Genomic DNA, 13,327 nt, shown 5'->3' on the forward strand with positions numbered 1-13,327 from the left:
TATACATTGAACAAGTAAGTATCTTTAGCTAGTACTTACTCGTAAATCTTGACAAGCCAGAATGTTGTCAAGCCACTTATATAGGTAGCCATCTGGGGAAAGGCCCACGTTGTCAAACACGGGGCCGCAGCACAACACTGCTGACATTGCCTGATAACAAAACACAAAACACTGGGAATGAAACCTGGAATTGTCTAAAGGTAGGCAGCTGACCTTATAAAACATAACTACCAGAGCTATACATGATAAAGGCCTTTAGCAGTTATTTCCAAGATCGTAAAGTAGTCCTTAGTAGAGTCAATAAAAAGTACTAGATTCCCAATGGGCTCATTTTAGAAGAGCTAAACTCATAAATTTAACTTCATGAAAATGTATTTTATGATTATAATAAGTGTTTATCATAAAATAGTAAAACATTCAAAGCAAAATGCTATGTCACAGTTTTGAAAATAAACTAACCTTAAGTGATTTCAAGTGAATTAATTCTGTTTAGAAGATAGAGCTTTTAAACTTTTGCTTTGATGACAAATATTTGACTATGTACTGAATTGACAAACTTGACAAATATTTGACTAATGTACTAAATTGACAAACTATGAAAAGCATGGAGATAATTGTGATTCTTAATCAAAGATAAAGAAAATGAAAAATATACACTTCAGTTCCTTTGAGGCTGGGGGAAGGAAGCAAGGGAAGGTGAGAATGGGAGATCTTTATTAATTCTGCAATTAGCAAGTCCAGGTAACTATCAGGGCCATGGTTTAAATTAGCTCCATTGAGACAATAGTCAACCTGAAAGTCAGCAATTTCTGCTATACATGACAGTTGAAATTAGACTGGGAATCATGCTTCTTAAATGTTTAAACAGTCCTAGTAGTGTGGAAATTTATTTCTGGGAATCTTCTAGGTTAAGAGACTAAATCTTCTAGGATAAGAAACTAAAAAGGTAAATGGCAGATTTTGAATATCAGGCCCAGTGTATGAAAATTTGTGTACTGGAGGGGGTCCCTCAGCCCGGCCTGCCCCTTCTCACAGTCTGGGAGCCCTTGGGAGATGTCCTACTGATGGCTTAGGCCCTCCACCCACGGGGAATGGGCCTAAGTCGCGGTCTGGCCTCCCTCTGTGGGAGGCAATCGGGCTGATCAGGGGAAGGCGCCACCCCCATCACCCCGCTGCTGCTGCCACTGCCATCCACAGTGGCTGTGTGCCCCAGGCCTCTCACCCACCGGAGCTCATGGCTGCTATGAGCCATGGGCCTTGCAGGCCCGGGGCTCACAGCTTCCTGAACTCACGGCTACTGTGAGCCCACAGCTGCTGTGAGCTCTGGGCATCACAGCCGCCAGGGCTCACGGCTGCTATGAACCATGGGCCTCGCAGCCGCTGTGGCTTTGTCTGGATGGACATCTGGAAGATGTCTGCCCTAATTAGCATATTACCCTTTTATTAGTATAGATATATATACACACACATATATAGGATGCCCCCCAAAATGTATGCACACTTTAATAGCTGATGGCTCAATTTTCAAAATGAAATGTATTTTAATAAAGACTGCCTTTATAATTATTCAAAATGTATGTATACTTTTTTGGGGGCACACCATACACACACACACACACACCTCATTATAATCTATGGATTTTTTCTTAGGTTGGAAGTTTATTGGCAAGGCAGCTACTTGAAGAGTTTATCTCCTACGAAAAAACATGTGGTTCTATGGAAAAAAAGAGAACCTATGTAATACTTTCAACAATAAAGATTAAAGAAAATTATTTAAAACTAAAACAAAACAAAAAACCATGTGGTTCTTATATAGAAGACACAATGACTAAAGTGGAAGCTTGGATAAGTTTTGCACTTAGAAATTATGAGGCCATAATTTCATATCTATACACAACTAGTTGCATATCTTCACAACTATCAATCTATTTTATGTGTGTACATTTTGGAATTTTTAAGGTCAGCTTATGTATTTATGTGCGTATTTATTTGACTTTTTTGCGAGTGTACTTAGATTACGTCATATCATATGAAATCATATTATTTATTTTAACCTAATTTAAGGCATGGTTATCAGTTTAATGAAAGAAACTATGGATCTCACAAGAATCATCATGAGGCAAAGGTGACCTACCTTTAAGGCACAATACTGGTATCTTGTGATCTGATGGTTCCTGTCACTGTATCGATCCAGGGGTGTGAACATAATGCTGAAGGGCCCTGCCCACTGGCTAAACAAGATGAAAAGATGGTGCCTCAGGCTTTGCTGGGGGAAGAGAAATCTCCTGTGGTGAACTAGAGAGAAAAATGCAGTTAACAATCTCTGAGAACAAAAATATAGTGAATAAAATTTATGTCACTATTATACAGCAGTTTTAAGTTTTGGAGAAAGGATTAATTTCATTTCCCAACTCCAGTTTTCTTTAGGTAATAAAAAGTGTTTAAAAAGTTAGGCAGAATTTTCTTTCTAAGTGTGCATCCTTCCTCACTAGCACCTTGTCAGAGCAGGAAGCAGAGACAAAAGATGACTCACATACTGTTTTCTATTCAATATCTAGAGAAACTTCCAACACCTTCTAATCAGCTGCTTACATAGATGATGTTCCTTTGACTGCTGCCAGTCTTTAGGAAAAACTATGAAGTATAATGTCTAGAGAATTTAAACAGATATACTTTAGCTGAAGAGGCCAGCTCACATCTTACTTTAGAGTCATCAAAATGAGGAGGATTGGTTATACAACATCAAAGTTATGAAGAAGTAGAAATAGTTGAGTGCAGCTTTTTGTAATTATGTGAAGTGCTTTTAATGACAGTCAGTCATTCATTTTTACACCGAAATTGGCCTTGTAGTATAGTTTAGATATCAGATAGCATGATTTCTTCAACTTTGTTCTTCTTCCTCAAGATTTCTGTGGCTATTCAGGGTCTTTTGTGGTTCCATATAAATTTTTGAAATATTGGTTCCAATTCTGTAAAATATTTCATTAGTAACTTGATAGGAATTGCGTGGAGTCTATAGATTGCTTTGGGTAGTATGGACATTTTAATATTACTTCTTCCAATCCATCAGCATGGTATATAGTTCCACTTATTTGTATCTTCTTTACTTTCATTCTTCAGTGTCTTATAATTTTTGGAGTACAGGTCTTTTACATCCTTGGTTAAATTTATTCCTCGGTTGTTGTTTTTTTTATAATGCAATTGTAAATGGGATTGTTTTATTAGTTTTCCTTCCTGATAGTTCATTATTGGTGTATAGAAATGCAACCGATTTCTGGATGTTTATTTTGTATCCTGCTACTTTACTGAACTAATTTATCAGTTCTAATAGTTTTTTGGTGAAATCTTTAGGGTTCTTTATATACAGTATCAAGTCATATGCAAATAATGACAGTTTTACTTCTTCTTTTCCAATTTGGATGCCTTTTATTTCTTCCTCTTGTCTGACTGTAGCTGTGGCTAGGACATCCAGTACTATGCTGACTAAGAGTGGTGAAAGTGGACATTCCTATCTCATTCTCAGCCTTAAGGGAAACATTTTTGTTTTTTTTCATTGCATTTTATATTGGCTGTAGGTTTGTCCTATAGACCCTTTATTATGTTGAAGTATGTTCCCTCTATTTCCATGTTGCTGAGAGTTTTTATTATAAACTAGAGGCCTGGTGCATGAAAATTTGTGCATTTGGGGGTTAGGGTTCCCTCATCCCATCCTGTGCCCTCTTGCAGTCCAGGACCCTTGGGGGATGTCGACTGCTGGCTTAGGCCCATTCCCAGGGGGATCGGGCCTAAGCTGGCAGTCAGACATCCCTCTGGCAGCCTGGAAGTCCTCAGGGGATGTCCAACTAACAGCTTAGGCCCACTCCCCCCGGACATCTTTAGTGCTGCCGTGGAGGAGGGAGAGTCTCCTGCCACCACTGCTGCGCTGGACAGCCATGAGCCAGTTTTTGGCTCAGTGGCACTCCCTCTGTGGAAGTGCACTGACCATCACGGGGGCAGCTCCTGCATTGAGCATCTTCCCCCTGGTGGTCAGTGCTCATCATAGTGACTGGTCATTCCGCCATAGGGTCAATTTGCATATTAGCCTTTTATTGTATAGATTGGGTGCTGGATTTTATTAAATGCTTTATTCTGCATCTATTGATATAATCATGTGGTTTTTATCCTTCATTTTGTTTATGTGTACATCACATTTATTGATTTGTGGATATTGTTACCAACTATGCATCCTAGGAATAAATCCCACTTGATCATGGTGTATGATGTTTTCAGTGTATTGATGGATCCGGTTTGCTAATACTTTGTTGAGGATTTTAGCATCTATGTTCATCAAGGATATTGACTTATTATTTTCTTTCTTTATAGTGTCTTTATCTAGTTTTGGAATTAGGATAATGCTGGCCTCATAAAATAAGCTTGGGAGTCTGCCCTCCTCTTGAATTTCTTGGAATATTTTAAAAAGAATAGCTGTTAGTTCTTTGTTGAAAGTTTGATAAAATTATCCTGTGAAGCCATCTGGTCCATGTCTTGTTTGTCAGGAGTTTTTTGACTACTGCCTCAATTCTACTAATTATAATCTGTCTATTCAGATTCTCGGAGTCTTCCTGATTCAGTTTTGGAAGATTGTATATTTCTAGGAATTTATCCATTTTGTCCCAATTGTCCAATTTGTTAGCATACAGTTTTTCATAATATTTCCTTACAATACTTTGTATTTCTGTGGAGTCACTTGTTACTTTTCCTCTTTCATGTCTGATTTTATTTATTAGGATCCTCTCTCTTTTCTTCTTCATGAGTGTGCTTAAAGGTTTATCAAACTTGTTTACCTTTTCAAAGACCCAACTCTTGGTTTCATTGATCTTTTGTATTGTTTTTTTAAGTCTCTGTCATTTATTTCTGCTCTGATCTTTATTATTTCCATCCTTCTACTCACTTTGGAGTTTGCTAGTTTTTTTTTCTAGTTCCTTTAAGTGTAAAGTTAGATTGTTTACTTGAGATTTTTCTTGTTTCTTAAGGTAGGCCTGTAATGCTAGGAATTTCTCTCTTAGAACTGCTTTTGCTGTATACAATATATTTTGGGTTGTTGTGTTCTCATTTTCATTTGTTTTAAGGTATCTTTTTATTTCTTCTTTGATCTGATTGTTGATCCATTCATTGTTTTGTAACATGTTATTTAGCTCCATGTGTTTGTGTGTTTTTCAGTTGTTTCCTTGTGATTGAATTCTGGTTTATAGCATTATGGCCAGAGAAGATGCTTAACATGGTTTCAACCTTCTTAAATTTATTGAGACTTGTTTTTGTCTAACATGTAGTCTATTCTAGAAAATGTGCCATGTGCATTTGAAACAAATGTATATTCTGCTGCCTTGGGGTGAAATGCTCTGAAGATATCAGTTAAATCCATCTGATCTAGTGTTTCACTTAAGGCCACTGTTTCCTTGTTGATTTTCTGTCTGGAAGACCTATCCATTGGTGTTAATGTGGTATTAAAGTCCCCTACTATTACTATATTATTGTCTATCTCTCCCTTTATGTCTATCAAGATTTGTTTTATATATTTAGGTGTTCCTATGTTGGGTGCATAAATATTTACAAGGGTTATATCATCTTGTTGGATTGTTCTCTTTATCATTATGAATTTTCCTTCTTTTGCTCTTACTGTAGCCTTTGTTTTAAACTCTATTTTGTCACATATAACTATTGCTACTCCAGTTCATTGTTCATTTCCATTTGTATGAAATAGCTTTTTCTATCCCTTCACCTTTACTCGGTGTATATCTTTCATTCTGTGGTGGGTCTCTTGCAGAGAGTATATATATATATATATATATATATATATATATATATATATTCCTATTTTCTTATCCATTCAGCCACCCTATGTCTTTTGATTGAAGCATTTAATCCATTTACATTTATAGTGATTATTAATAGGTACATATTTAATGCCATTTTACTCTTTTAATTTATATTCCTTTGTGTTTTCCCCTCCTGTTCCTCCTCCTTCTTAAAGAAGACCCTTTAACACCTCTTTCTTTTCTTTCTTTCTTTCTTTCTTTCTTTCTTTCTTTCTTTCTTTCTTTCTTTCTTTCTTTCTTATTCAGAGGAATCTGCCTGTCATTTTTTTAAAAAACATTTCTTATTATACTGAGTAGGTGGTAATGAACTCCTTTAGCTTTTTTTTTTCCTCTGAGAAGCTCTTTATTTCTTCTTCAATTTTAAATGATAGTCTTTCTGGGTAAATTAGGTTCTTTTTTTTTTTTCTCTTTGAATATTTCATGGCAATTCCTTCTGGCCTGAAATGTTTCTGTTGAGAAATCAGATGATAGTCTTATGGGAGCTCCCATGTAGGTAACTGACTACCTTTCTCTTGCTGTTTCTAAGATTTTGGTAGATCGCTTGCCTCCATTTCATTTAACTTTATTTCTGCAGATTTCTTGTGTTCTTTCATTTGGGGCATATTCTCTCTCCATTTTGGCTGCCGCTTTGTGTTTATTTTTATGTATTACGTAGGTATGCTTTAACTCCCAGTCTTGCTGGGGTGGCCTTATGTAGTAGATGTCCTGTGGGACCCCATGGCAAAATTTCCTTGATCACCTATGCTGGGTGCTCCTGGAATATTCCTTGTAGGACTTTCTGTTGTAATTGAATCTTAATTGCTATTGGCCTGTTTGTGTGTGGACTGACCATTAGGCGGGCTGACTGTGAGGATCAATTCCAACCACAGTGAATGAGCTGCTATACAGGTGCTGACCACACAAAGTAGAATTCAGTTCAGCAGGGTCTGGTGCATGTCAAAATCTTCCTTTGGATGTGCCACTTATGAAGCTATTTGGATCCTGCTGTGATGATGTCTGAATATCACCAGTGGGTATGTTGGTTCTAGGTCTTCTTGGATGGGAATCTGCTGCAGGTCAATGTCAGATGCTGCTTATGACTGGCTCTGGACAACCTGTTTGCACCTACAAAGTGGTCCACAATTTGTGGCTGCCTTTGCTGGGCCTGGGTGTGCATGGAAAGGATCAAGCTGCACACTAACGCTTGCTTTTACTAACCTTGGGCCAGGGAGCAAATCTTCAAAAGTCCCAAGGAAACCTGAGGTCTGCCTCTGCCTGCCTCCACCTTCTGGCTGCCTGTTAGGCTCAGTCACTGAAAGAGCCTTTTGTGGTATTCAAGTTGCATGTGATAGGTTCCCAGTAAGTCACTAGGTAGGGGTGAGAGGTGTTCACCAGATCTACATAGGTTCAAACTCAGTGCCAGTGCTGGGCTGAGGCCACTAAGCAAATCAAATGTCCCAGTAATACCAAGCCTAGCTGCCACCTGCTGGGTGCTTGTACACTTTTGTGGTGGGTCAGGGTCTCAGGGAGTTGTTAGGATGAGGCCAGCAGAGTTTATCAGGCCCAAGAGTTCAAGATTTGGCTGTGTGAAGGGAAGATCTTGCACCAGTTGGGCGTATGAGGGGAAAATTTCCCCTTTCCCAGAGCAACACAACTCAGTCTATCCCAGATTCTGCCCAGATCTCAGCAGGGTGGAGCCACCTAAAGTTGAGAGGCTGGGGCTGTCAGGTACTAGGAGAGTGGGGCTAGTAGATCTCCCTTGAGGGGGAGGTGCTAGTCAGGTTCACGGGAAAGTTGGGGGAATTGCCCCCTCCCCAAAGTCACACAACTCAGTCACTGACACTACCTGCATTGACCCAGACCTCTACACCCTGGCCCAGGCATTTGACTTCTCTTCAGGGTGGAAGCTCTGTAGAGTGGGTTGACAGGGAGTCCAGAGTGTGGGGCTACTGCATTCACCCAACCTGATGCTGTCTGGAAGGGTGTGCTCCACCCAAGAAAGATGGTATCCACTGTGCAGTACAGTGACTGAGCACAAATATTTAATGAAATAAATATTTGAAATGTACAATTAAAAAAAATTTACTTAAATGGACTAAATGCTCTAATCAAAATAAATAGGGTAGCAGAATGGGTAAGAAAATAAGACCCATGTATATGCTGTCTACAGGAAAACTATTTCATATAGAAAGACACACAGATTGAAAGTAAAGGGATAAAAAAGATATTTCATACAAAGGGAAACAAATAAAAGAAAGCTGGTGTATATTTCTACCAGACAAAGCAGACTTTAAAACATGTTCACAGATTAGCACAAGAATGAACAAAAATGAAGCACCTGTGAATGTCCCCTCTGAATTCCTTCCTTGTTATGGAAGTCACTTAGGTTCATTTTCACATGGAAACCAAAATGAATAATAGAAATAATGACCAATACAAAGCAAAGCTTAAATCCTATTGTTCCCTTTCCAACTCTGTGCTGAATTACCACAATCTATCCTCATGTACATTTCCAAGTATTTCAAGACAAATAGACAATCCCACCCAGACCTGCACACAAGCCAGGAGGATTAGAGGGAAGCACTGTCCTGAGGAACAAAAGGTTTTTCAAGCATAAAGGTAAGTAACGTGCAGTGATGCATCACTGTACCTGGAACACACTGAATCAAGTTGGCGACCATGGCACTAAAATGTGCCCGGATATCTTTAAGAATTTCAACTTCTTTATCATTTTCAGCTTCTAGCAGCATGCGGGTCAGGTCTACATACTCTAGGAACAAAGCTCCAAGGGCTAAAGTATCCCGCTCTAAGGCTCCATTTGTGCTGTAATAAAGAAAAATGGAACTTTTAGATGCTCAGTCTTCATTTCAAAGTGGCACATGCTTCATGGAAAATAAGATCCACTGTCAGAACTGACACACTACATTTGTTCTTGACCTATATGCAGCGTAAACAGATTAAGAACCCCCACAAGATTTTTGGACTTTTTCTGAGTAAAAGTTAAAGGTAATATATTTTTAAAAAGAAAGGAAATAAAAAGAGACAAAAGTAGACCAGTGTGGTAAGCAGAGATCAACTTGGGGAAATTTTCATCCTACCTGTCACTTATTACACCAGCATCAGCCAGAAGTTCAAAAATTCGAAGTAACTGTAGTCTTAACAAGTCCCGCCGTTCTCGGCGTTTTTTGTTCTGTACAGAAAGAGGTGATACCACTTATAGACATGAACAAGGCAATATGAGCTTTGCTTTAGGAAACTGGGATAGAGAAAGGCCTAACCTAGTCCTTTTCGATTTTCTAAACATAAAAGACAATGTATTTTCCTTTCTTCCTAATCCTTAGAGACGATGTTTGCTTTTATAGGTTGTAAGAGAAAGATCATCGGGGGGTGGGGGTTGGTAAGTATCTATATGGTGGAAATGTTTAGAACAAGCCTCAATTCCCAGATGCTCCAAGCATGTGTGGAAAGACTGGAGCATCTTAAATCAAGTGGAAAAGAAGAGTGGACACTAATACTCCCGCCAATCTGACCATGGAGCTCACATGTTCTTACTCAAACGGCTTAATTTTTGTTACTTCTTGCTTGATTCTTACTACTATATGGGAAGCTCATTTTAGTCTTCTTTTACATTTTATTTTTTATCCTGCTACATTATAAGTTTATCCTTTTCAGAGTTCACTTTGGGGAAGATAATGTTGGGGAAATGCTTCATATGCCAGACGAAACAAGTAATATTTGTGACCACTTAACCCCTTGTGAAAAACAAGCAAACAAACTAAAAACCAAAATTCAATAAACTCAAACCTCTTTCAAATAAATGTGATATCTTCACATATATATGACTACTTAGGTTGTTTTGCTTTCAGAAATATAGGACATAAAATCTTTTAAAGTAAGAACCATATTATATTAAGTATTAAAATATTGAAAAAGATGAAAATAATAAAAGCTACAATGTTAAGATTCAAATATTAAAAGCATGCTGGGGAAACCATTGGGTATATTTAAATTCATACAACTTTCCAAATACAGCAAGTATCTTAATGATTTAAATTAAAAATCTTACCTCGGGTCTTCGTTCCAGAGCTTCTTTCATTAATGGATGAAGTTCTTCTACCAATTCTCTACAGAGGAAGAAGGTAAGCATTTGAAATATATTATTATTATTGACACCAAACTTGTCACCAAACATATCCATTCAATCCTAAATCATTTGGTTTTTCCACTTTGCATCTGACATCAACATCTCCCCTTTCCTAGTTCCCATTTCCTAGTCACATGGTGAACTGTAATTAGGTACTGGCCTTATACTTTGTATTATTGGTATTAACCCCAGTGCTGTGCATATAATTTTGGCTCAATTCATGTACTGACTTGGTTTTGATTTAATGTCTGAACAATTAAACAATACAGTAGGTCCTCGGGTTATGTCGGAGATCCGTTCCTATGGCGCAACGTAACGCAATTTTCGCTGTAAGGCGGAACCCACCTACGTAAGCGCCTACGTCACTCACATGGAGTAAAAGATAACAATTCCTGACCTTTACTTGTGGTAAATAAATAATAAAAAACATAAAGCATGTATGCACATATGTCGAAATGATAGAACTTTTTTTTTTTATAAATAAATGGGAGATGGCGACATAACCATGAAATGACTTAAGTCGAGTCCGACGTAACCTGAGGACTGCCTGTATTTTGCAAGTACTTCCTAAATCCAAAGCACTTTACTACAGACTGTGGACTTGAAGATAAGTGAAACTGACTCTCCGCACAGAAATTTTCAGTCTAATTAGAGCATAAGAGATAGGTGCAGTGCTATAGTACGGCCTTTGGGATTCTGTGCCCAGGGAATGACTGATAGTTGATTCTGATATGAAGTTTTTTGGAATTTCAGAGATAAATTCCTTTATTTAAACTATATGACAAATGTAAATATGGCAAGTACTATAGTAGTGAGGTTCTCATAAAACCCTTACCTCTTACGTAGTAAAAATAAAAGTTTGATCATGTTAATATGTATCTCATATTACGTGTACATACTTCACCTGTCCCCATTATCTAGCCTGTTGGTAGGTTTTTTTTTTTTTTTATAATCCACTCCATGTCTAAAAACCTTGTATTTTCTGGCAGAATATTTTGTGCTAATAGAAATTGCCCTCCAGGGAAATCCAGGGACAGGAAGGTAAACTCTATCGAATTCTGCACCGAGACATAGAAAGCCTGCGCTTCATTCCAGATTTTTCCACTATAGATGCTAGAATTTTTTTCACCAAAGACATGGAAATAATATTAATGGTCTCTTCCATCTAATAGCAGACATTAACCAAGTATTTACTATGTGCATTTTTATACTTAACTCAATAAATCTGAGATAGATCCTATAATTATACCAAATCTATATGGTTAGTGAGTTGCATAAGTTACTTCCCCCGAGGAACACTAAGAGGATGAGATATGCAAAAGAAAGCCTCAGGTTCTTTGGGGAAAATGTTCAGAAATTTCAGGAATTGTTCTTATAGTATTTTCACATGATGCTTTTTTAGTTTTAATAAATAAGTAATAAAACTCGAATTAACTGGCATCCAAGTAGTCAGAATTCACAATTACTTTAAAAAAAAATGTATTTTATTGATTTTTTACAGAGAGGAAGGGAGAGGGATAGAGAGCTAGAAACATTGATGAGAGAGAAACATCGATCAGCTGCCTCCTGCACACTCCCTACTGGGGATGTGCCTGCAACCAAGGTACATGCCCTTGACAGGAATTGAACCTGGGACCCTTGAGTCCACAGGCCGATGCTCTATCCTCTGAGCCAAACCGGTTAGGGCACAATTACTTTTTTTAAATTCATTTTTTAAAAAATTCTTTATTGTTTAAAGTATTACATATAGTATTACATATGACTTCTTTTTCCCCCATTGACCTCTCCCTGGCCACCCCCACCCCCAGCAAATGCCTTCACCCCACTAGTGTCTGTGTCTATTGGTTATGCTTACTAGTACATGCATGCATACAAGTCCTTTGGTTGATCTCTTACCCCTCCACCGGACCTCTCCCCTGGCTTCCCTCTGAAGTTTGACGGTCTTTTCGATGATTCCCTGTCTCTAGATCTAGTTTTGTTCATCAGTTTTTGTTGTTCATTATATTCCACTCACAATTACTTTTTATAAGGATAAAATCTGACTTTCTACATGAATAATGTAACTGATCTTTTTCAGTTGCCTCTAAGATATCTCATTAATCTTTATTTTTCAAATAGGGTCTTTCAGATGCTTGGAGAGTTCCCTTTTGTATCTGTGTGAAACCTACACAATTTAATTTGTCCTAGTAGGCTTTCCTGCTTAGCTAAAGTCATCAGAGGCAGCCCGAATATAACGTTTTATGATGACTCTTTCAAAGGCTTGGCACTGCCTCAGATGGAATGGTTATTTAATTAAAGCTGTGAAATGACTAAGTAATCTAGAACGTGAGATATGATGGTTCTATAAAGGCAGATAAAGCACTTTATAGAAATGTCCACTAGTGTAACAGGTCGTCCCTCAGAGAGTTCTACCAATGCTTCACCTTTGAGAGTGCTGTATTATTGGCAGACACTCCTTATTGTGACCTTAAAGGCTCTGGACAGTCTGGTTACCTGGGCATTGACAGGGAAATTCTTTTTAGTTATCTAAAACAAAGCTTGTAAGTGAGATAAAATCTGAGAGGTAAAGTCAAAGTTGCAATGACAAAAAGTGAAACATGAGACAGCTGCAAGCAAGGGTTGTTTCATGCACATCAGCCAGGACACAGGAAACAGCGCCAAGTCAGAACTGCAGGTACTCGCCAATAGCAAACTCAGACTTGTGTTACAAACAGGAACCACGACAGCAGCAGCATATATGAATTTACAACTTATTAAGACTACTGTACCTGAAAACAAGGGAATTTGTTCTTCCAAATCCTAAAACTAAGGACTCTGTGATTTCAATGCCCTCTAATCTCATCAAAGGCACCAACTGCTTTAACAAAACTCCCACCGATGGGGTGCCCATGGCCTGAAACAGGTTAATTAAAAGAGAAAAAGAGGTCACATGGGAACAGATGCTTCCTTTAATCAAACGGTGACTCCATTATAACAGTTTCAAAGTCTGAACCACTTCCCCAGGCACTGCCATCATTTCAGGAAAAATTAAACAACCCATACATTTGATATAGCACAATTCATGCATTTTTCATCTGAGACACAAGTTAAAGAACCTTTAAAGTATAATAGTCTTCTTAAAAAAACCCAACAAATTAAATCTACAAAACTTATCATTAACAATATAATTTAATTAAGGCACGGTTTAAAGGTAAAGACTTGGTGTGGAGGGACAGACCTGTGTATGTAGGACACAAATCAAACCTTAGGGCACTAATAAATACAAGTCCCAATGTTTTAAGAAAGTTTGCTCACTTCTCTTTATCTTCTACTGTCCACTTGTCAGGCAGAAATTTTAAATTATGCACAT

At 37.9% G+C, this 13,327-nt stretch overlaps 1 protein-coding gene across 4 annotated transcripts in view; it reads right to left on the reverse strand.

Moving 5' to 3' along the window:
• FRY (FRY microtubule binding protein) overlaps window positions 1-13,327 on the reverse strand; it is a gene marked incomplete at its 5' end in the record, with an annotated part of 453,417 nt that overhangs the window by 191,981 nt on the left and 248,109 nt on the right. For all 4 annotated transcript variants that reach the window (XM_081083582.1, XM_081083581.1, XM_081083584.1 and 1 more), the window contains 6 exons: window positions 40-150; window positions 2,135-2,295; window positions 8,485-8,657; window positions 8,933-9,024; window positions 9,901-9,958; window positions 12,747-12,871. In XM_081083582.1, coding sequence (XP_080939708.1) covers window positions 40-150; window positions 2,135-2,295; window positions 8,485-8,657; window positions 8,933-9,024; window positions 9,901-9,958; window positions 12,747-12,871 — 720 coding nt within the window. The remainder of the gene's footprint in view (window positions 1-39; window positions 151-2,134; window positions 2,296-8,484; window positions 8,658-8,932; window positions 9,025-9,900; window positions 9,959-12,746; window positions 12,872-13,327) is intronic.

Source organism: Myotis nattereri, assembly GCF_964212035.1.
Source record: "Myotis nattereri genome assembly, chromosome: 2".
NCBI classification, from domain to species: domain Eukaryota; kingdom Metazoa; phylum Chordata; class Mammalia; order Chiroptera; family Vespertilionidae; genus Myotis; species Myotis nattereri.